This window comes from Rhea americana, unplaced genomic scaffold, assembly GCF_003343005.1.
Source record: "Rhea americana isolate MKP2758 unplaced genomic scaffold, rheAme1 scaffold_208, whole genome shotgun sequence".
Taxonomy (NCBI): domain Eukaryota; kingdom Metazoa; phylum Chordata; class Aves; order Rheiformes; family Rheidae; genus Rhea; species Rhea americana.
This window is the reverse complement of record NW_028186239.1, coordinates 478,626-502,123: the sequence shown is the minus strand read 5'-3', so window position 1 is coordinate 502,123 and position 23,498 is coordinate 478,626. Positions and strand designations below refer to the sequence as shown.

General features: G+C 38.8%; 1 protein-coding gene across 2 annotated transcripts in view; it reads right to left on the bottom strand.

Annotated features, from left to right (window-relative positions):
• NOX4 (NADPH oxidase 4) overlaps positions 1 to 23,498 on the bottom strand; it is a 107,032-nt gene that overhangs the window by 17,317 nt on the left and 66,217 nt on the right. For both annotated transcript variants that reach the window (XM_085304367.1, XM_085304368.1), the window contains one exon: positions 21,553 to 21,634. In XM_085304367.1, coding sequence (XP_085160493.1) covers positions 21,553 to 21,634 — 82 coding nt within the window. The remainder of the gene's footprint in view (positions 1 to 21,552; positions 21,635 to 23,498) is intronic.

Sequence of the window (23,498 nt, the reverse complement as noted above, 5' to 3'; positions counted from 1 at the left end):
AATTTCAGGGCCATGATTTGCTGCAGTATGTAGGTGCTCTTAGAAAAGTTTAATGTGTATTTTGTACTCCACAATTGTAAATGCTGACATTATGTCTTAGCTTATTTTGTGGTTCTTAGGGAGGTACTGTGAGACATTATCAGGGCTATTAGTGCAATAACAGAGAGATGAAGGAGTTAATGCAAGACCTTACAGGAAATTTTGGTTTCAAAAGTATCAGCATTTGTAAGCTGAACAAAATGGTTGGATGCTAAGCACTAGATAAAATCCAGAAAGTGAAGTCCTAGTCCTAGTGCTGTTAAAATCTGTGGCTAAACTCATACCAACATAAATAGAATAAGAATTTCATCCAGCAATATGAGATTTGATATCCTTGGAGCAGGATTCAGTTTGGTATTAACACCTAAATGTGGTTATCTTCATGTGAGCATACTCAATCAGCCCCCATAATAGTCAACAGAGATGTAGGCAATACAGTCAACAGAGCCTASAGAGAGATTCAGGATATGACCAACTGCTCTCTATGTCTACTGGCTGTATTAACCCAGTAAGACCTTAGAGATCTGTGTCCCTCTGGAATGGCAGCAGAACTAAAATGGCACTTGACACCTAGCCTGAGGCAACTAGATCTCCACTGACATAATCATAGCTTAGATTCACACACAGACAGTTATATTTAGATGCCTTCAACTGGAGATGAATTCCACCACTGACTCCCTATGAAGAGCCTGTCTCATTGCCTTGAATAGGTTTTGGATAAACGTCTCCCCAGAATATAAATAAAAACAGGTAAACAAACCCCATCCCATATCTGTCCTTCTTTTTAGCTTGTCCTACCAAAACTTCAGCTCAGCCCTATAATGATGGATATGGTCTAAGAACTCTACAGAATCAAGTTTCAGGTGGCTAAAACTGTCTCCTTATGCTCTTCTGACATTGTAACTCCTCTCACGTCTCGTTCACCAGAGAGATGCCACCACTTCCCTCTGATAACCCCCAATTCCAGTCTCCACCYCCACATGATAAATATTCAAACAAGTATCTTCACGTTCCTCCCACACTGCCCTTCATGCCTGAGAGGTATTCTCTGTAAACATCTGCAGAGCTATTTCGTTATCTCCCTCCAAATTTCTTCTTAAGACTTCTCTTTCCTGTAATATCTAAAAACGAATAAACCAAAGGTTGACAGCAGTTTGGCTGCTGCTATGCTTTCCACAGCTCAGTCATACGTTGGCCCAGTACTGTCTCACTGTTCTCTGAATTTCGTTGTCAGACTATATCCCTCCATTGTCTCCTGTTCTTCAAGTTTAATTTGATTTGGTTGGGATACTCTCTCTGCTGTGTGACTTCATGTATCAGAATAGCTTCCTGATTCATGACTGGCTCTTCGGGGCACCTTGACAATATAGATAAATACTGGAAACCACACAATTCTGAACCTTGTATGCAAATCTTGCATATGCTAGGCTTACAGAAAGCAAAAACTGACAGAGAAGAGTTACAATACACAGTATTGTAGGCTCAGTGAAGGCTCAGTAACCAGTATTTACAGACTGCTGCAGTAAGAATCAAATTACATCAAATTATATGATTTCACTTTTCAAAGACATTGTACTTATTGCTATCGAAGATTTCAAATATTTTCTGCAGCAGAAACACACAGCTGCTTCATCTTTTTAAGACAACACATGACACTTTATGCCATTATTTAAACTTCAAATAAAAAAGCATACTCTGACATTATTTTTGCAGAAGGCTTTTGATTATTGACACCTCTGCAGTACCAATAGCCTTTTACAGATGAAGAACCACCACTGAACACAGCTCACCATCCTTGGTTTCGATGGATTTCCAAAACTACAATGGCTTTCAGGGCYCATAAGTGTAACTAAATGTGACATCTGGCATGTGAGCTCAGAGATTCCCTTGTGTTCTCCTGACATTGTGAAGGATGATGCTTTCATTAAAGAAAATAGCAGCCCCCTAAACAAGTAAATTTATAAAACCCAGTGGGTCCAATTAACTTCATATACTATTTTCCATGAGCTAGAAAAGTATTATTCTAATTCAGATTCCATTAAACATCCTCTCTCTTTTTTTAAACAGCTTTAGCTCAATTTCTGATTGATTATGCACATTTTTTCCTTTCAACTTCAAACATACTTTTTTCTTAGAACATGTCCTAGAGCTTCTAGAAGTTCTCTACTCTCTTCCACAGAATTTGCTTTCTTTATCTGTTGTGACAACATTCAATTATCAAGAAGTAGATAGCTTAAAAGCCCACAGAAGCAATTAGCATCAGATTTTCTTCTCAYAGAAACATGCCAAATTACCATTATTATTTAAATTCTAGTTAAGACATTGCTTTTAAAGCATCTCATTTCGATTTATTTCTCTCTAGTTGGGAAAAAGTAAATGAAGTCACCTGCTTTTCAGTTTGTTATGCTCCCAAGGAGCCCAGAGATGACTATGGAAGAGTTTCCATTTATGCAACATCCTTGGCATACAAGAAAGAAAAAACATATTCAAGGTATGACGACAAGGGCAAGAAAGTAAAGATTGGAATAGACACTTATATTTTCATGGATAAAGTTGCTTCTGTACAGTCTAAATTGCACTTTTTCCCACCTGGTTTTGAATTAAGAGGTTCTAGATTCCTTTCATGTCTTTGTCAAGAAAAAAAAGGGGGGAAGTGAACTGTCAATGCCAAAAGATAGTTTTAGGAAAAAGAGATTCACACGTATGCATTAGTGTCGGAGTGTGTAACGGTTTGTACTCAGACCTTAAGATGGGATCCTCAGCTTTCTATGAGCTACRGTGCAGATGCAAGGAGAAGTAGATCCCACTACAGCTGGCTGGAACGCTACAGCACCAAAAGCAGTATAAAAGTACTGCAAAAAGCTGGACAGAGGGGTGAGGAGGAGGATAAAGGAACCTGATAGTTAGGAGTGAAATTTTCAAAAGAGCATAGAGATAGAACTTCCACCGAAGGCAACAAAAGYGGATTTACACTGTTGATGAATCCTTTGGTTAGTATGGCCCTTCCTTGTTTAGGACAGACTCCTGTCTGAAGGCAAACAGCAGACTACTGTTGGCTTATCTCCAGCCAAGTTCATTTTCCTCAGAGCTGAATAAARTTGTTTAAATATTGTCCAAATGTATTTATGGACAGCCCATATTTCTTATTACTCATTGCTGACTTTATCACAAGAGAGAAGCAACAGTTTAGATTGTTTGATTGCTGCATTAAAAAGGTCTTTAAAACCATTATAAGAACTATAATCAAGTAGAATTATGTATTCAGACAACTTTGTTCTCTCAAAGAAGTACGTGTACTTTCTTTACGAAACTGTTCATTCAATACTGTTAATTAATGTTGTATTAATTCTTCTTCATGACAGCCTTTTTACTTTCATTTTTATAACATGTTTCCAAAAGGTATTCCTTGGATAAAAGATTACACATCTGAATTTTATTTTAACAAAAAAATAATTTTTCTACTTATTTCCTTACCAAATACAATGTCTATTCTGTGAAGTTCCTCACCTTTCTGTAAACTTGTCTTTCACCAATTTGGTCTCAGCTAACAACGTAAAATGAACAGAAGCATGTTTTATTTGTAATGGCTGCACCACCTATTATAACTTGCCTTTTGAAAGTTTACATTGTTATAACATTAAGCTGTAACATGCTGCTTCAGACTAGCAACCACAGATAGACTGAAGATGTTAGCCAGGTCTCTGCACAATTCATTAATTGGTACAGCAGTTATCTGCCCATCTCACTGCAAATGGTATTTTTGCTTTAGAGTGATCAATTACCACCTTTTAATATCTAGAGCAAGCTTCTTCTTGCTTATACCTTTGTCCTTGATGGCCATGTTGAGGTCTAGCAGGTAACACAGGTCCATCTTACAAAAAGTAATGATTTTAGCAGTGAGCCCTCTTGCTCTGTTGGTAAAGCGCTGCTCACTAGAACAAGATTTCCTGCTTCACTGGGTTGCTGGAAGTGCCTGCAGCATGTGTCTCCAGGGGTAGTATGGATATGGGTAAGCAGCTGGACCATTGATTTCAGGTGCCACTTCAAGTTTTTCACATCTCATTATTACATATGCTTTTTTGACACTTTTAATCAGTACTAGGGGTCTAATGCGGTTCCTTCAGGCAGTGCTTAATATTAAAAAAAAAAAAAAAAAAAGTTAAAAAAGAAGAACAGCCAGTTTACATGGGAGTTTAGGACTCAGCAAAGCCTGCCAGTTAGGACAGCTAGGTGAAGAAGTAGACCCCAGGCAGCTGCTCTGCACTTAAAAATATGTTTTTGTTTTTGTTTTTTTTTTTTGGGGGGGGGAGGGTCTACATTAAATCAAAGGTCAAAATACTCTTTTTGCAAGTAGAGGCTGGGGGAAAGAGTAGACCCCTCTAACAAGATGTCCATGCTGCCTGAAGGATATCCCAGGCTAGCTCCAGTATACCTGATACATAAGGCTGATGACAGAAAAGCCCACATCTGTGGCATATCTCAAGGATGATAAGTGCAGAAATTAAAATCTTAGATAGGTATCTGTGGAAACAAAAGAAGAAGAGAGAGGAAGCTCACTGGAGCACTAAAAGATACAGCCGACATCATATCAGTCTGAGACAACGTCAGGCATAGCAGAACCCATTCCAAGTGCAGCCAGTTCAGGCTCTTCTGACCAGCCTAAGCAGAGATGAAGATTACAAAGTGAAAGGGATAAGAAGAAAAATAAAGAAGAACAAGTCATACAGCAAATTCTGCAGWTTGAATGACATGGTTAATCCTGGAACAAAATGGGATCCTCAAAATATATAGTAAAACTAAGCACACTTACATTACCTAAAATATAAAACTAAATCCCCAAGAAAAAAACAGTCCTGTCCAACTACTGTCTCTTCTCTGTCTTTGGTTGCAAGCTGAGTAAGCAAAGCAATCTAGTCCACATACAATCCCATCTTTTCTCTGGAAAACTTTTTATAAGAAAACGTCTCTCACAGTCACCCTATTTTTTAAGGAAAGATGCTCTCCACGAGTCTTAGATCCTATACAGTCCAGTGAATGTGCCTCTACAGAGTAACTTTCCTTCAGAACAGCTTCCTGAAGCAATTAAAAAAGCTGTGCTACTGGTTTGGGGATCTGTAAAACATCTCCATTCAAACTTAGCTGCCAGAAAGCCAACAAAGAATTTCTCTAAGCACAGCTCTGACAGCTAAGGACTGATGTCTGCAAGATAATCAGAAGGCAACTTCAAATGCCTTCCAGATGTTTGGAGATGGTCAGGCAAGTTCATTTCTTTAGGCTGACAGCCTCTTATCCAGAAAGGAATATACAAAACTGGCAAGGCAAAAACGGAAAGAAAGAACACCTGCTGAAAGCTAGTGAACCATACATAGGCATAATAAAATGGCAGATTAAAGGTGAGATCACCTAACTCGGAGAAGGATTTTCTAAAGTTGACATAAGCCTATAAATGAGTCAGCATACACATCCATAGGCAGAAGTTTATCAARTTACCAGAGAATATACTGCATTACATCATAGATGAGCTCAATCTAGCCCTGACCAGCTTGACTTCTTCATTGTTTTTTTCTGAATRTGCTTTAACGTCTTATTTCCAGTTCTGGTTTTTACAGTGAATGGCCCATTATTCTATGCAGTGTTCCAATTTCAGTCCTGCCAAGGCTCTATATAATGGCATCATTATTCATAGGAGGTAGTGTCATTCTTATTACCTTTCTAGATATACAAAGATCCCTCTGTACACCCCTCCATCCTCTTGGGTTATTAATGTCTAATTCAAAATAAAGAATTCTTAATCCCTTAAATTCTTTAAATTCCTATATGCTCTTACCTTTATATGTACTCTTAAGAGTATCCATGATAGCAGAGGGAATCTTATTTTTAACATTTCTACGAGTCTTAAGAAGCTGAGAGGTGACCCTGAGCAAGACAGATGAGCAAGAGACTTGACAAGAGATAGACAGCAGGGACTAGGATTTAAGCTCACACTAGGCACTTTAAATATATAATTCCTCTCATAATCACTCCCATCCTTACTTTTCATAAATATTCTGAGGGCTGTGACGCACTGGGTGCAAAATATTGTTGTAGGGCAAAGCAACTGTAAAACACTGAAGAGAACAGAGGTCTAACATCCCAGGCAGAACATATCCAGCCCTGATTCAGGCACCGTGCTGGGGGATCCCTGTGGCTTTTGACGTAGGTCCAATACGAGTTAATGGGAACCTATTAACTGGGCACCCTAAAGTTGTTCTGTGTATATGCAGAAAGACCACACTGCGTGTGGCTGGTTTTGTTGCTCTAAAGAGGCATGGTATAAAGGTTTCTTGTACAAAATCAGTGTCCTGCAGCTCCAAACTGGTTGAGCTGATCCTCGTCAGACTCTTCGTCATCATAAAATGCAGAGCTCAGGACTGTGTCCRAGGTCTGACCTCAAATGCTAATTATGATTGGTTAGACAGAAAGAGAAGTCCTGTCTTTTAGTCCCATCATTTTCATGCTAACCTATTTACAAAATGTCATTAAAATCCTCAGCTATACACTTTCTCAATTGGTGAGACAAGGTTGCAACACTTCTCAGACTTATCCTCCACAAAACCTGAGAAAGTTTAACTTAATATTCTGATACACTCAGATAAAAGGCTATTATAAAGTGCTAAGAATGATCCTAACTTTTATTTTTCACAATGTCAGTGTTCTTTGACGATGATAATTTTTCTCTTGGTGAACTACCTGACATTTCTGCATATTCCAACTCATCTTTCTTTCCTTCTGTCCCCCTCCTGAATCTTGCCAGATCATTCTGAAATTTCAGCCCATCTGCTCTGAAACATACTATCCTCCCTGGCCCAATATCATCTGAGGATTTAATTAACTTGGTGTTTACACTTCTCTCCTTGTCATTCATTAGTTAATATATTGAAAAGAACAAGTCCCAGGATGAATTACTGCATATTTGATTCTCACATCATTTAAAACTGTCTACTTAAGAGTTATTCAATGATTGCTAYGTGCCAGCAGATACCTTTTTTTTTCAATACACCATATAGTATAGCTATTTAGACAACACTTTGCTAAATTGTCTAAGGAAAAAAATCTGATTCTAGAACAAAAGGTGTGGCAAAAATATCACTGAATTCCAAGATACTGTGATTTAGTTCTGTGGGACTGAAAGATCCATTACTAAGCAGACATCCTCTACACTGTCTTTGTTCACCAAGACTCCACTTTACTATTTATCCTGCTGTGGCACCTATATTTGCAAGCCAATAMACCAGCACATAGGCAGTATACAGCCRACAAAATTCCAGCGCTYTAAGTCCTGTGCATCTACCAAGCCYCTATAGAGCTCACTCTATAGCCATCACCTGTGATCAGAGTTTTAGGGTATTCCACATACCATTTACTTCTGTTCCATTTAATGTTTCCCATAACAACTATAAAATTTAAACAAATTGTAAAGTAAAAATTAGGCTGACAGGTCAATACTTTCTGGTTGTTCTGGCTGTTATTAGATTCTGATATTGCATTCATCTTTCTCTTAACAGTTGCARTCATCACCTGTTTGCTAAACTACCACCACTTGTCTCTAGTGTTATTACTGCTACATCTATTGTGGATATCTGCACGGRCCCTAATCAACAGACTGCACTAGAAACTAGATCCCACTGCACTAGGAACTTTACAAAGAGCAGTATAATGGTCCCATAAACCCCATCAATATATGGATAACAGTATTCAATACGCAAAAAAAAAGAAAGGAAGGACAACATGACACAAATGAGCGTTCCTAGATATTCATTGTTTTAAGGTGCCATCTGTCTAACTGATGGTTCTTAATTGCAGACCTCTCAGAAGACATGATATAAAAACGGGTCAAGTGATTCATATCTCATTGGAGAATTCCTGCCAAGCCAAACATAGAAATAAAATATGGTAAGGATGATTGTGGATAATGCCAGGAGCCCCGTAATTTTGTTGCTAATTCTATTGGATCAGTTTGGTGAACCTAACATGCTAGTGTTCAAATACTTGACTGAACATTTTTTTTTATCATCATTAACCCAGTGATAATGAATCCATACATGATTTAGAAGCAATTTTGATTTTTTTTTTTTTTTTTKCTCTTTGAGCCAGTTTTATGGTGCAACGTCCCTTGAACTCTCATCCTTCAAGGAGCCTTCAGTGCAAAGGAAAATACATTCAATCTGAGCTAAATCAAGACACTCCATTTTTTTTTAATAGATCCTAAATATTTCACTCATAAGAGTCTTGTCCATGAACAGTATAAGAAGGGTGGAACAGTAGAATGAGCCATATTTAATTGGTTCTTAATTGCCAAAACATTTCCATGCAGCAGACGTGCTATTCACCAGTGCCAGAATCTGACTGCATAGTCAAATWATTAACAACAAAGTTAATCACCATATATAGATGGCATAGTAAATGTGGAGATAAATGKATTGCTTAAACTGCACTGCACAACCCTTCAGAGCTGCTTGAGGCCAACCTAACTAAAGTCAGTCTTCACATTGCTCAATTTTGCTATTGAGTGGCTCCAGATAGCCAGTCCAAATTTCAACAATCACTTTTGCACCAATCCCTTAAAGTGGATTCCTTAATTGTGAGGTAAATCTGCACTAAGAAAAGTTTTAAAGCTTAGAAACAGGATCACCAAATTAACAAGTAATCTCTCTCCAGCTAGCTGATGCCATCTAATAATGCAAAGGCAAAATGCATATCGATTAAAAAGAAATCATTCAAACAGCAAAATCCTGTTGCAGATGGAGCAGAGAAAGGTAGAAAAGTTCTTCATCTCAAAAGCGCAGCTTGTGCTGCCTCTGGAAGAGGGAAGCAGGGGGGGCTGAGCCCGGGGGACAGGCATTCTGCTGCACTTAGAGCTAGGAATTAGATGTTCAAGTGAGTGCTAATGGCAGCACGGATGAGAAAAGCCATGGAGACACCAAATTCACAGCCTGTTTTCTCCTGGGGGCACAGCAATGAGCAAAGAGATTAACAAGACATTCCTTAAACCCTTCTCCCCACCATGAGGCAAACGGAGCTCAAACTGTCAGTCCATACCAGCACCACTTCCTAATATCCTGACATAGAACAGCAGTGCCCAGAGGCTCTCATTAGAATCACAGAGTTATAAAGCTGAACAAGCTCATTAAATTTTGCTCTCCTGATCCCATAAGGTAAAGCTGTTCTTTTGAATTAAGGTATCTTTCTCCACGTAATGTGTGGACAGAGCATGAAACATAAAGCTACACCTGCTCTCCTTCCCTTCTCTTCTTTCCTTCCTCTCTCCTCCCACTCAGTACAATTACTCAGTGCAAGAAAATATAATATATAGCATCATTCTGCCCCCTTCCAAGCAATTCWGAAACTAAACTCAATTTACAAAGATATTTTTTTTTCTTAAATGCACCGTCAAATTCAATACATATGAAGTGAAGCAAAATTTCACATCCACTTCTCCTTAAAACAGAACAGGGTTCACAGAGAGGCTGGCATATAATGATTGTCCTTCATAGAAAGTTTGCTCTTTCTGGAGGGAAAGTAGCATAGCGTTTCACTTGAACATAACTGAAACGTGTTACCCAATTATTTTTACACTCTTCAGATCAGCTGTTACTGAAGGGCAGTAATGCCTGCCCTTCCAACTCAGAAACACTGGAATTACCAACCACCTCACCCTAACTACTTGATTTTGGTACTTTCTAGACTAGTCTTTCTTGCATTTTTTTACTCAGATTTCACTGAAAGCTTGGGTTCAATTCACAGCTTTGCCAGATTTTATCTTATACCAGCTTGAATCAGATTCCCATTTCCTAGGCATGAGCAAAGCCAGCAGGTTCTCTCCAATACACTTCAAAYTCTTACTGACGGAGTGAGTAGCTGAAACCCTAGAGCCGCTTCCTTTGAAAACTGTGCGGTGGCAGGAGATACTATATTCTGCTATATTCTTAAGATCACAGACTTTCATCAGACCTTCACAATGCCCAAATGCCCAGAATATCATGTTTCTGATTCCTTCACAAGAGACATAACACCCACGTGATTCGCCTCATCTAAGTTAAAAATACGTTTCAGGATGCCACATAGAAACATAAATATCCCAATTCTGCCACTATTTCTTCAGTCCTACTCTGGTAATACTACCATGAGGTGTAGAAGTTGTCACTAACCACTTCCTTTGCTCTGTTTTCCATAGCAACATAAAAAGTATGGCACAGAAAATAAACTATAAATAGATTTCAAAGACTTACGGGATTTTTGAGAGAATGTAAATACTTTTATTTTGCTGAAAATTTTGCAAATAAATGGCTACATTTGAAACACTGTTTAAGAATACTGTTATCCTTAAAAAAAAAATACTTTTATTTTGCTGAAAATTTTGCAAATAAATGGCTACATTTGAAACACTGTTTAAGAATACTGTTATCCTTAAAAAAAATGTACAATTTTTTCTATTTTAAGAATTTCAGAATTAGTTTAGCTGAGGAATATCTGTATAATTAAGAAATTCAATTTTTACGGTGATTTATCTAAAAGAGGAAGTAATTATATGTTAAACATTCCAATCTTAAAAATCACCAAAAGTGATGCTTTTAAAAGCTATTTTATGCCTTATAGATTTGGTACATAGTGAAGGGAAATGCTGAGCTATAATATGCTGAGGTAACTTCTTGAGGCACCACACAGAGGAAATTAAGACACCAGTCTCCAAAAGTACTTTGGCATTTGGCCACAGACACCTTTGAGTACTTTCTTAAAGTACTTAGGATACAGAGAGCACTTGCACTGACAACTGTGCATCACTTAATGACTCCATATTGGTCCAGTGGGRTTGGTGTAAGAGAAATCACTGAGCTCCCCTCTGTTTTCTTGGAGGATGCAGCAAATTTGCCTTATGTGAGCTCCCTACGGAATGGGGAAGTTCCTTGSAGAGCTTGGTTCTAAATCAGTTTCTATTGTACACAAACAATAATTTAAACCTCATATTACAGACATACCTTGACAGGAATGGATAATTAAGTCAAAAAGCAGAGTGTTACRCGAAAGCTATTAGGCTTTAAAGCAAATGATTTTAATATCTTTTCTTTCTGGTCAGCACCTATAACACAGCTTCTGTCATTGCCTTAAGGGGAGAAAAATATCATTATATCTATGATACCATGGAAAAAACAGTGTTAGGCATCTCACTCCATACATGTAATGCCTTACTGTAGGTGCAGATACTTATACTAGTAATTTTCTTTCTGTCAAATCTGTAAACCTCAAAATTCTTTCATTAAAAAAAAAAAATCAGGGACTCTGAATATCACCCAATTTATATTCCCCATCCAGCAACTCAGTACAAATCTTCTACTGTAACAGCTTTTGTGTTCAGACTTATCTACTGTAGCCTCCAATTCTGCTCATGAATAGCCTCAGCTAGCTGATTAGGCAACACTCAGAATGGATTTGGCAGCTAGTATCACTGGTTGTTGCCTGTCTACAGCTGCTAACGATGTTTTCCAGCTGCTAGCTGTCTGGCTGTTCAAAAGCACTTGTGATTCTTACAAACCTCTTGATGTGGACTTAAAAGAATTTTCCTTGGGGCTAGGCTTGGCCTACTGGGCACAATTCTCAGGTATCTATTCCTTTCCCCATGACTGATCACAATGAACCACTGCAATAACTTACTATGGGATGGGATGGATTCTCTATCACTGCCTGTTTTGAGGACATGATAGCTACTTCTGAGTTAAGCCCTAGCTTAAATGCTGAGACATCTTCCTCCATGAGAAGTGCTTAATGTATGACTTTTTATTTGGGGATGCTCTATTTTGGTGTGGTCCAATTGACAYAGACTAGATCATCTACCCATTTCTTAGAGAAGATAAGGAACATCATAGGCCTCCCATTGCCCCTAGTTATGACTAATGCTCAAAGCTCAAGTTGTTGCATATAAAAAGAAAGGTGAAGTAAAGGAGGGAGAGGAAAGCTACTACAAGTTTGGCTCCCCTCACACAAACAAGAGAGTCTGGCACTCAAAACTGAACCACTATAGCAAAGCACCAGCTCCAAAGGGGCACCCAAAAGGGTGCTAAATCTGGAGCCTAGGTTCATGTCCTGATGAGAACACATCATCCTTGACCATGTTATGCAAAACTAGAACATCATAACTGTCTCCTTTGGCTTGAAGGTTCATGCTAGCTTCTGCTCTTACATTCACCCCAGGGGCAGTAGCAGTGTATGCTGTTTTCTGAGGCATTACATGGCACTCGTGGTACAGCTGAGATCCTGATCTAACAGTTTTCCTGCTTCTTCAAACCTTGTAGAAGGGCTAGAACATCACAGAGTGTTGCTAGACTTTTACTTTCCTTGGAAATCAGGAAATAAAATTTTTGCTTATGTCTTATATGAAGTATAAAGTCGACATGATGGGCACCTCTTTGTTCTCTCCTAGWTTCTTTCGTGTGTTTAAGGCCACAACATCAGTGAAAGATGCTGACTCCCTTTACGAGTTCTATGAAAAAAAAACAGCTTCAAGGGTCCAATGGTAAAAGCATGGGACCAAACATTAAACTGCTAATGTGCAAGTCAGTGTTTAGGAATGAACGAATGGATGGAGCTGTTCCCTTCTGAATACAGAGTCAAGGAGGAAGTCACTGTTGTCAGCAACCATGCACTTTTTAAGCATGTAAGCATGTTTTTCCTGAGGAAGCTGGTGCTTAGATTTCTGTAACTGGTTGTATGGCCAGACAGGATCATTGTAACCATCTCCTGCATAATAAATCAAAAAACATCACTGGTAATTCTTGCATCATTTACTACAACTTTTGTTTGAATCCTTAAAGATATATTGCAGCAGATTTTCTTCCATATTGCAGCTCAGTAGTAGGCAAGTATATATTAATTAAATCAAGAGGCTTTATCAAGAACTGTGCTCATGCTCTGAAATAGCAGAATGAAAACCAGCTGCAATGTTCTGTCTTATACCATTCATTTTGAACAAAGCAATGATTTCATCTCCTAAATATTTTGAAAGCTTTAGGAGTCTTTTATTTTCAGTCAGCCCTTTCCCCTTCTCAACCGGGAGTATTGCAATGTTTTGCATAAAACAGTTCATGACTGCTAATGAGCCACAACTATGCTATGATAAACAGAGAGATAAGTCAAACTTGGACTGTAGGTTGCTTAGTGCTTAAAWGGGAATATATATGCACACAGAGCTTCAACTCTGCATGTATGTTGCTGCAMCAAACTCCTAGAGGATACAGGCTTTCCCCCCCATCTCTCTACATCTGAATGATTGGTACTTGTTTCTTCAAAGTTTCTTAGATTTCAGGTAACGTCTCGGTTCTGCTGAAGTTAACAGCAGAATTCCCCTTGACTTTAAGGGGACTAATTCACTATATTGTCAGTGCTTGGACTCAAGGCCCTCGGAAACAAAACAAGAGAGTCTTTATTTGCACTAGAAGTTAGTAGGGCACTGCACTGACACCATAAACAAATACAGTCTTTGTATCAAGGAACTTATGAGCAATATTTCAGTTTAACATGCAGTCCTAAAGATTTCAAGATACTGACTCAGCCTTTTTTGATATATGGATGTGTCCACATGAGTTCTCGTAGCATCAGAGGCTGCACATGTAGTGCACAGTGTATGAATTACTGTCTTCTTTACAGCTTCAACAACATCGAGATAAAATATTGGCATTTTTATGGATATGATTACTCCTATAACATTATTGTTGTTTTTTATAAATCACTACCAATCTTCACCTTGCTGCCATTGTTGTTCTTGCTAACTGATAAAAATCCSAGAGGATAGGAAAATGCCATTTTCTTATGGAACTCAACCCTTTACCAGCCTGCCAACTTTACAAGGTAAGCTAATAACACTGCAAGTCAGATTTAAGAAACTGGATGAAAAATAAGAGAAAAAGATCCATAACCAMTAAAAAGAATTTTTTCAGTATTCTCAATAAACAGCATGAGTTTCCTTTGAATAACATTACTTGTTCCCTGAGCAGATATCTTTCTTTTTTTAATAAGTGATCATGTTCTGAGGACCCTGACATTCAGTTTCTCTGATCGCTCTGTGCTGCTGGAAAGAAACTGCATTTTGAAACATATCTTAGAACACTAAAACTAGTAATTTTCATTCTAAGTGTACAATTCTACCCAAAGCACTGAAGGGCTTGTGTGGGCACTTCTGAAAGATTTCTCCAGTGGGAACTTTCCCATAGGATTTCAGGAGTATAGATAGGCTACATGTTATCACAGTGAAAAAACGGAATGGATGTTATTTTAGATGAGAGAGCCAGCACACTGAGTGAAAAGACTGCAGAAGACCTGATGTCTTTTTCTGGTCTCATCCCCAGGAGACTTGTCTCTGGGTAATGCTGGGAACTCACATCACAGTTCTGTGCCTCAGTTTCTCCYCTGTAACAATAAAGAACATCTTTTGTAAAGCACTTCACAGAAAATCTTTTATAGAAAAACACTCCATGAAAGTCCTCCGCCTCTTTTTTAAATTAAAAAATAWATCTCTTTTTGCTGTTATAATGAAGACTGAGTGACAAATATATAGGTCATGAGTTTTCCCTTACTGAATGCTGAAGACAACGCTTGCCATTGCGTCTAATGGGAACTGAACTGGGTTTCTAGGGCATTATTCTGGTAGCTACTCCTGTGTATGCTTAGATCTAAGGTTCAACAGGAATCTCAGCAGATGCTGCCTGTGCTTTGTAACTTCCARAAAGCACATTCCAGAATTCACTGCTTTTGCTAGATAGATACGATTATTTTTCTTTAAAAATGAAAATGTTTTCAAGATATTTACAAGTAAGATAGAAGTTTTATTCTTGGGCTATTATTTATGAAATATTGTAAGTTTTTTGGCTTAGATCTCAAGCTGTAGTAAGTTGGCATGGATCCATCATAGATCCATTATCATTAAAATGAGTAGCAATTGAGCACCAGATGGCACAGTAGTTTAGGGCACTAACTTTCTGCCGCCTATTTGTCTAGACTGCTCCATGATGAGAATGAAATGACATCATTTGGCTTGGAGCTAAAACTTTCAACAACTTTTTAAGATGACCTTCAAAAATACATATTTGAACATTTATAGATATACATACATTTACATACATATATATATACATATACATATATATATATGGATTCTGTATTTTCTGTTACTTTGTGACAAAAAAATGACCAGAATTTTTGTACACGTAAAAAAGTCTACTTTCATTTACTTAGAACATATAACAAAGAAAGGTCTGTCAGTTTATAACAGATGAAAAATAACTGCATTTGGAATGTTTTGTTATTTTATTATACCTGCTAGGTTCTAATTTCATTTTTTTTCTCCCAAGTTCAACACTTTGTCATTCCATTTCAGTGATGAGATAATGCTCAATTTACATTCCTTCCCTACTTTAGCATGTATATGCTGTATATGGATGTTATGGAGAAAATTACTTCATTAATTTCCCATCTATATTCCMCCCCACAAAAAAGGAGAGAAATGTTTTAAAAAGATAAAAAAATAGAGCTCTAATTAAGYCCTATCCTTTAGAAAAGCTTTATTGATTTAATTTGCCTGAGAGAAGGATAAGTTTCAAAATGATCTCCAACAACTTACACGGAGGAGTCATTTCATATTGTATAGGGTTTTTTTTTTATTTAGTAGAAAATGGTATAGTCAGATGTAAAGATTGAAAACTGAAGCTGAAGAAATCCATGTTATGTATATGTGAAGTAACTAACAATTGAAACAAGCTGATCTAAAAGCTTGTGAATTTTCCAGTTTTCAATGTCTTAATTTAAAGATCGGATGTCTTTCTAAATCCACGCTCTGGCTGAATCAGAAGCTTGCTGCAGGGATTATCGGGTAATGCTCTACGGCTTATGTTAAGAAGGACTCAAATTAGCTAGAACATAACAGTTCTTTCTGTTCTTAAGATCTGTGAATCATCCAAGAATTTTTCCAACAAACCCACAGAAGATAAGAATGAAGACTGAGTATTTCTGACGGGGGGGGGGAAGGGGAATAAGCAAATAATCACTCTAAGAAAACACATACACCATTGAGGATTTCAGTAATATTCTGAAAACAGAAAGCACAACTGTAGTCTCTAGTCCTTTATACACAGGGAAATTTGCTGAAAAGCTATAATGCCAACAGTATTTCTGGCCCATCCTTAATAAGCACTATTGTGTGGAGTGCCAGCCTCTTTCCTGCCCTCTTAACCTACCAACCTGACTCCTTCCTCTCAGTTCTTTTATCATTACCCTTATCATCTGTCCTTCTGTTTTTCTCTTTTGACATTATCAGTTACAAGAGACAGTTTTCCCGTAGCATTGTAAGGCAACTACATAATCTTCCCCTCTTGCTCACAGCAAGGAGGATCAGGAATGGAGTGAAGTCAGTGAAGAGCAATTTAGGCCCATGCTGTTAGCACCAAACTGACTGTGACATGTTAGACCCTACAATTAGATTAATGAACACAATGATGTTTTCTTCAGGACCGATCCTCTTTGCCTTCTTTGCAAATGCCTTTGTAGCATTTCAGCAGTTCTCTTATTTTATGGTTAAATTCATGGGAAAAAAGGTAGGCCTCTCATGGGCTAGGCAGGCAACCAGGAAAAGCTTTAGATCCATCTTGATTCAACTTGAGGGAAAATCCTGCAGAAATAAGCTAAGAATGAAATTTTCAAAAAGGTTTCAAATGGCTTAGGAACCCTAAAATTCATTGTCAAAGCAACTGGGCATGGTGTGGCTTATTACAAACATAACGCTACAAATTTAATTTGTTGACATTATTATGTTGGTGAAACTCAGCACAAGGCGAATTTTTGAGGTGAAACTCACCTCAAAGACTTCAGTAGACTCACGGAGGTGAGTGAGTGAAGGAACAAGCTGCAAATACGCCTTTAATTTGTTTCCAGTGCACATGCTCTTCCCAGGCTGGTACTATTCTAAGTCTGTTATAAGCCCCAGCCTGTTCAGTAGCCCACAGCTACAGGTTTATTCTTAGTTTCAGGAATAAAAATTCTCACATGTATGATGATGGTTTCATGTCAGCTAGAAGATAATTTTTCTCTTCAATATCTTTTACTTTGTGGATAGGTGAGCTTCCTGCTGGGGTGGATGAGGGGTTCCAGTGATCAGAACCATGAGTTTCATCCTTTGACAGTTACTTGAAGTATGAAAGCAACTTGCCTGAATTAGACAGGTCTTGATAGTTCTGTAATCTGTGATTATGTGCAGTACAAGATGCTTTATCATAAAATTCTACAATAGGTGTTTATGGAAGAACACACTTCCATATTTTTTCCCCAATAGTTAAAATTTTCCCAAGACACAGTTAAACTGGGGTATGAATGAAGAGTAAGATAAAGCCAAGCTCCCCCTGTTCTGCTAACCCCATAACTAAAAGAGAGAAAAGGCATACTGGAGGCCAAGCTAACTGGATAGATCCTGTATAGTTTTGTTGGCATGGTACTGCATCTCAGCTCACAAGCTGTACTGAGAACTGATGCTCATGATGCTATACTACTTTGGGGCACACAGTGATAAGTCAAGAAAGCACTATGATATGTCATGTGGCTTTACAGGCTTGCATCTTTGCAAGCTCAGGCCTCTCTATAACCTGCACATCAGGGTAGATATTTGCTTCTAGTCTGAGTCCAGAACAGTAGAGTAAATTCAGGCAAACACAAGGACCATTAAAAGATCCCGTATTTCTCTCTTCATCAGCCATGAGTGAGAAGTGTATTTCTTTGACATAGTTACCCCCAGAAAATTCAGAACAACATGAACATACATGTATGTATATTCTAGAAAACTACTTCCTATCATTCCAGCACACAGACATCTCTGAGAAAAAATATGTTGAAAGATGGTGGATTGAGAACTGGCTGAAAGGCAGAGCTCAGAGGGTTGTCATCAGTGGCGTGGAGTCTAGTTGGAGGCCTGTGGCTAGTGGAGTCCCTCAGGGATCAGTCCTGGGTCCCATCCTGTTCAACATCATCATCAATGACCTGGATGGGGCGATGGAGTGCCTCCTCTGCAAGTTTGCTGATGATCCCAAGCTGGGAGGAGTGGCTGACACACCAGAGAGCTGTGCTGCTATTCAGAGAGACCTGAACAGGCTGGAGAGCTGAGCGGAGAGGAACCTCGTGAGGTTCAACAAGGGCAAGTGCAGAGTCCTGCTCCTGGGGAGAAATAACCCTATACACCAGTCAAGGCTGGGGGCTGACCTTGTGGAGGGCAGCTCTGTAGAGAAGGACCTGGGAGTGCTGGGGGATGACAAGTTGACCATGAGGCAACAATGTGCCCTTGTGGCCAAGAAGGTCAATGGTGTCCTGGGGTGCATTGGGAAGAGTGTTGCCAGCAGGTGGAGGAAGGTGATCCTGCCCTTCTACTCAGCCTCATCTCGAGTCCTGTGTCCAGTTCTGGGCTCCCCTGGACAAGACACACATGGAGCTACTGGAGAGAGTCCAGAGTAGGGCTACAAAGATGATCAGAGGGCTGGAGCACCTGCCCTCTGAGGAACGGCTGCGAGAGCTGGGCCTCTTCAGCCTGGGSAAGAGAAGACTGAGGGGGGATCTTATCAATGTGTATAAATACCTGAAGGGAGGGTGTCAAGGGGACRGGGACAAACTCTTTTCAGTTRTCCCATGTGACAGGACAAGAGGCAATGGGCAGAAATTGAAGCACAGGAAGTTCTGCCTGAACATGAGGGGGAATTTTTTCCCTGTGAGAGTGACGGAGCACTGGACCAGGTTGCCCAGAGAGGTTGTGGAGTCTCCTTCTCTGGAGATCTTCAAGGCCTGCCTGGATGCAAACCTGTCTAACATGCTCCGGGTGACCCTGCTGAGCAGGGAGGTTGGACTAGATGATCTCCAGAGGTCCCTTCCAACCTTACTGATTCTATGATTCTATGTACGCAAGATCAGGCTGCTATTCCATGGAAAGGAACTCAGATCTTAATAAAACAAATCCACAAGAACATAATTCAAGCCAGAACATCAAGGCTTTTATTTCTTCCAAAAATTGATGGATTGTAGTTTTATCATTTACCTTTAGTGTTTATTACTATAAACTCTGAATATCCTGAGAGATGCTGAACACCTTCATTTCTAGTCTTCCTCCTCCTGGGTATATGTCTGTTAAGTATCTGCAAACTTTTATCTTTCTACCTGCTTAGCCAAGCTTTTCAGACAAGTCATTACTGCAGTTCCTTTTCTATTTTTAACCTTCCATATTCTTAGGATTTCTCTAGCATTACAAGCTCCAGCTTGGGCCCCATGATAACCTCTCATTAAAATGATCTTGCTTCTCAGATGCTCATATAGTACAAACAACTTTTGCTCAGCTGAAGTCAATGAAGGGACACTGATTTATGATGTCTGTCTGTTCATTATCTTGATTTCTGTTAACTGACCTTTCAATAAAAATGAGCACAGAGATAGAAAAAAATGAAATGGGAATAAAAAGATGAAATATATTATGAACAATATTTCTGCCTTGTTGAACATAAGGATTCCTCTTGAATGAGAACCCCTAGAGAAGTTAGGACACCTCAATAGTCTGCAACCAGTTTGTAAATTACAGTAGATGATAAATTTTTGTAACAAGCAAGCGATTTTCCATCAACTACTAATTTTATAAATAGAAATCAATTGCTTATAACACCAAATACAAATAATTTTTTTTTAATTAGAAACCAAGATTTGGCTGATTTTGTAGTGTAGAAGAATCAATCAATCTTGCCAAGTAATGTGGCAGAAAACACATATCTTTCTGAGATATAAGGCTGCTGTAATTTCAAATAGCAATACAGTTCCACGCCACATGTTAATTGTTCTTCAAAAAGTTAGAACATCATTAAACAGAAGACCAGAAACACTCACGTATCTATGAATCTGACAATGTGTAACACTGCTAATGTACTGTGCTTGCCCACAGTCCTACCAATAAACCACATACAAAAATCGAAAGTCAGACACCTTAGTTAGGAATGATTTGTACAGAGATAAGTCTACTCTTTGAGAAGAGAGAATGAACTAGCTTCTCTGATCAGTCTGACAGTGTCCACAGGTGAAATCCTCTAAGACCAGCAAAGTATCCTACTACTGTGGACAAAYGACTGTCTCAGGGCTGCCCAAAGGACAGAGACTAAAGGAATAACTCACAGAAGTCCCATGAAGCAAGCAGACCAGACCATCAAGTCCTGCCATCTCATACATTGTACCTCAAGTGTATTCTGGTAATACAGTGACAACAGAAAATGTAAACAATAAATTCAAGGGGATAAAAATCCTGTCTCTTTTGAAGTCAAAGCAAAAACTTCATCATCTTTCCTAGAATCAGGATTTCAACTTCTAGTGCTTTGACTTTCAAATATTCACAGTGAGGAAATAGTTGGTTTCCAGCATTCAGTCCCTCTATTTGTTGTCTGCTCTTAAAAAAAAACTTCATATTACAGGATTTTAAGAGATGTTTTTAACTGGCTTGATTGGATTTTCATGTATTTTAGGAATTAATTTAATAATGATAATTTAAATTAAAAAAAGCTTATTTGCTCATTTCCATCAGCACTATTGGATTAGCTCCAGACATCTTTCCTTCTCCTTCATATACTTTCGCTCTGCTCATCCTGCATTACCCTCCTTTACTTTGCTCAGTCCGTCCACAATTGATAAGAAAACTATCTTCTCTTCCTCAGTCTCCTTTTTAAGAGGGAAGATCCTTAAAGACTTTGTAGAAAGTGACTGTTTGTGGCAACCAATATACAGCAACAAATAGCATTTATTGTTTTATTCAGGTATGTAATTTTGGAGAAAGAAGTGGTTTTGTCCAGAATACTCAACACACTTAAACCATGAAAGGTCTCTGGGGAGAAGATACAATTCATTAAAACTTTTGAACAGCTGAAGGTGTTGTGAGGTGACCCCTGGACCCCTTAACACCTTCTCGCATTACTGAGGGAGTTTTAACATAAGTCATGCTGTATAGCTTGTTCCTAAAGATACAACATTGTTCTTTTGGTTTGCCTGCACAAATATCCCTAAAAAGGGCACAAAAGATGTTTTTTAGTGCTTGCAGGCTTCCCAAGGCCGAATCTGTTAAAATCCAGGGGAATCTGTCACCATAGATGATGGAATCCCACAAGACAAGGGTGGAGATTAGTCTGACAAAACATCTGCCTATGTCAACACACAGTGTTGAGTGAAACAAAGCTCCACCAGACACTGATCCAGGCAGCTTAACGTCTGCACTCTGCCACCAACTCCCCTGTGACAGCTGGGAGCGCTTGCAAAGCACATCTACTTCTCCCTGACACAGCTGAAAGAGTGCAAAGCTGTCTAAGTGTGGTTCCTTGACAGCTCTGCCTTAGGACTTTACACCAGAAGCATTTACAGTGCTATAAATGCTTCACACTCCCTCACCACAAATAGATAAAGATTTTTTTTTTCTCCCCAAAAAACAATTCTACTTACTTGGGATAGCGCCTCTGTGGAAAGATGGGCAGAATCTCTTTATCTTGGCTTGAATGTAGAAGCAGTAAATCCCGAAATCTTTCTGTCAAGAGATGAAGAAGAAGAAGAAGAAGAAAAAAAAAACCCAGACTGTGACTCTGCATTATAAGAAGTTCAGGCTGTAAGTAAGCAAGCAGTAATATCAGTGAATTCTCTTCTCTTGCACAGTTTACCAAAGGACAAAGTCAAGTTTATAAGGAAGCAAATCTATACACAGAAAACTCCAATATGAGTATTGGAAATAACTCCTGTAAAYCCTTTTAATAATATTTTAAAATGTCATTTTTTCATCTAATATTAAAGTCTAGTACTGCTTACAAGTTTATGAAGTCTGTATCCAACTGTTCTAGGTATCATACACAGCCTTGAAATAGTCCCTGTCTTGAGGAGCTTAGACTCTAAGTGGAAAGGAAGAGCAAATAAGAAATAAACCAGCCATTCAAGGTTCACAGTAGTTTAACTGAAGRTACATTAATTAACGTATTCTAGAAACAGTATTATAGGGTCACTGCAGGATGCGAGTTTTTTGTAACAGCTTCATTGAGTACAGGATGGGAAGGAGTCATTTTTTTGTGCAGCTATCTTTCTCTGATGCTCTAGATATAATAAATAAGCAGCAACTGTTGAGGCTTCTTTTGGTATTAAATTCTCCATTCCTGGAAGATGGTAGCCTATTCAAAATTAAATCGATAACAAGATTCAGGAACAGAAGGGAATTTCCCACCTAGRTCAACCCCCCTTAGCACATCCTGTAGCTCTCCATAGCATGGGACATGCTCTGTCTGCTTCCTTCCATCATCTGCAAGTATTATTTAACCAATCCACCAGAGTCACAGAAACCTAGGAAACTGGTGATGTCTTTGCCTGCTTGATAGCTCCTACTCTTCTCACAATACATCATAAATGTGGTTTGTGGTCTTGAACTACAGGCTTTAGCCCCTTTATTTTGCTGAGGAGTGGTGCAGAACCTGTGCTGTGTGTAGTAGATGAGAGGAACGTCTCAAAGGCAAACACTGAACAAAGCTACTCCCCGTCGTGCTTCGAGGTTGTTGACTTCTAGTAAGTAGGATCCAAATCCTAAGTAAGGATTTGTTTAATCCTCTGTCTTCTGAGTTGCCTGATCTATTTATTTTTTAGAGTATATAACCARGTGCAAGAGCAGTGGAAAGCATTGGAGGATTTACACTTTTTCAGTTCAGTACTGCAAACCATCATGTCACATTTGAGGAAACTGGTTTGTCAGATCTGGCAAAGGGTGTGCAACTCTTTGGGGCAGATAAAACACATTTCAATGAGGGAGCAGATATGTCCCACTCCATTGCTCTGTCTGAGACAGACCACACCCTAGCAAGGAGCCATATTCCATTTCTAACCTCTATTCCCTGCCTCTTTTCTTATGCTGCTGGCCTTTCTCATCAGTCCAGACCATCTGGTTGCATTCCAGGACTCAACTCAACAAGCTGTGATCTTGAAAATATTTTGAATTGTATTATGACAGTGTTGGCCAGTATTGGAACGAAAGCAGCCAAGTTATGGCATCTGAAACTGGCCTAAACAACTTCCCTACCAGATCTTGRTTTAGTTTAAGTCAACTTTTTCCTCCCTCACTCTATGGTACATTTCCCAGGCAAATTATTTTCTTTGTATTTTCCTTTCATCATACGACTTTACTCATTTTTCCATAGTAACACTTACGCTAATGGTTGTGTTCCACCTCATCTTGCATATATCCTACAACCTCCTCAAGCACATATAGCCTCCACATCCTGTAAAAGCTTCTAAGAGAAACGGTACACCGAATAGAAGCTTCTAGGATTAATTTCTCCCACAGGACCATTATGTACATACTCTACCCTTCAGGTCCATGATATTCTCATATTATACATATCTGAGCACAAAGAGAAAGT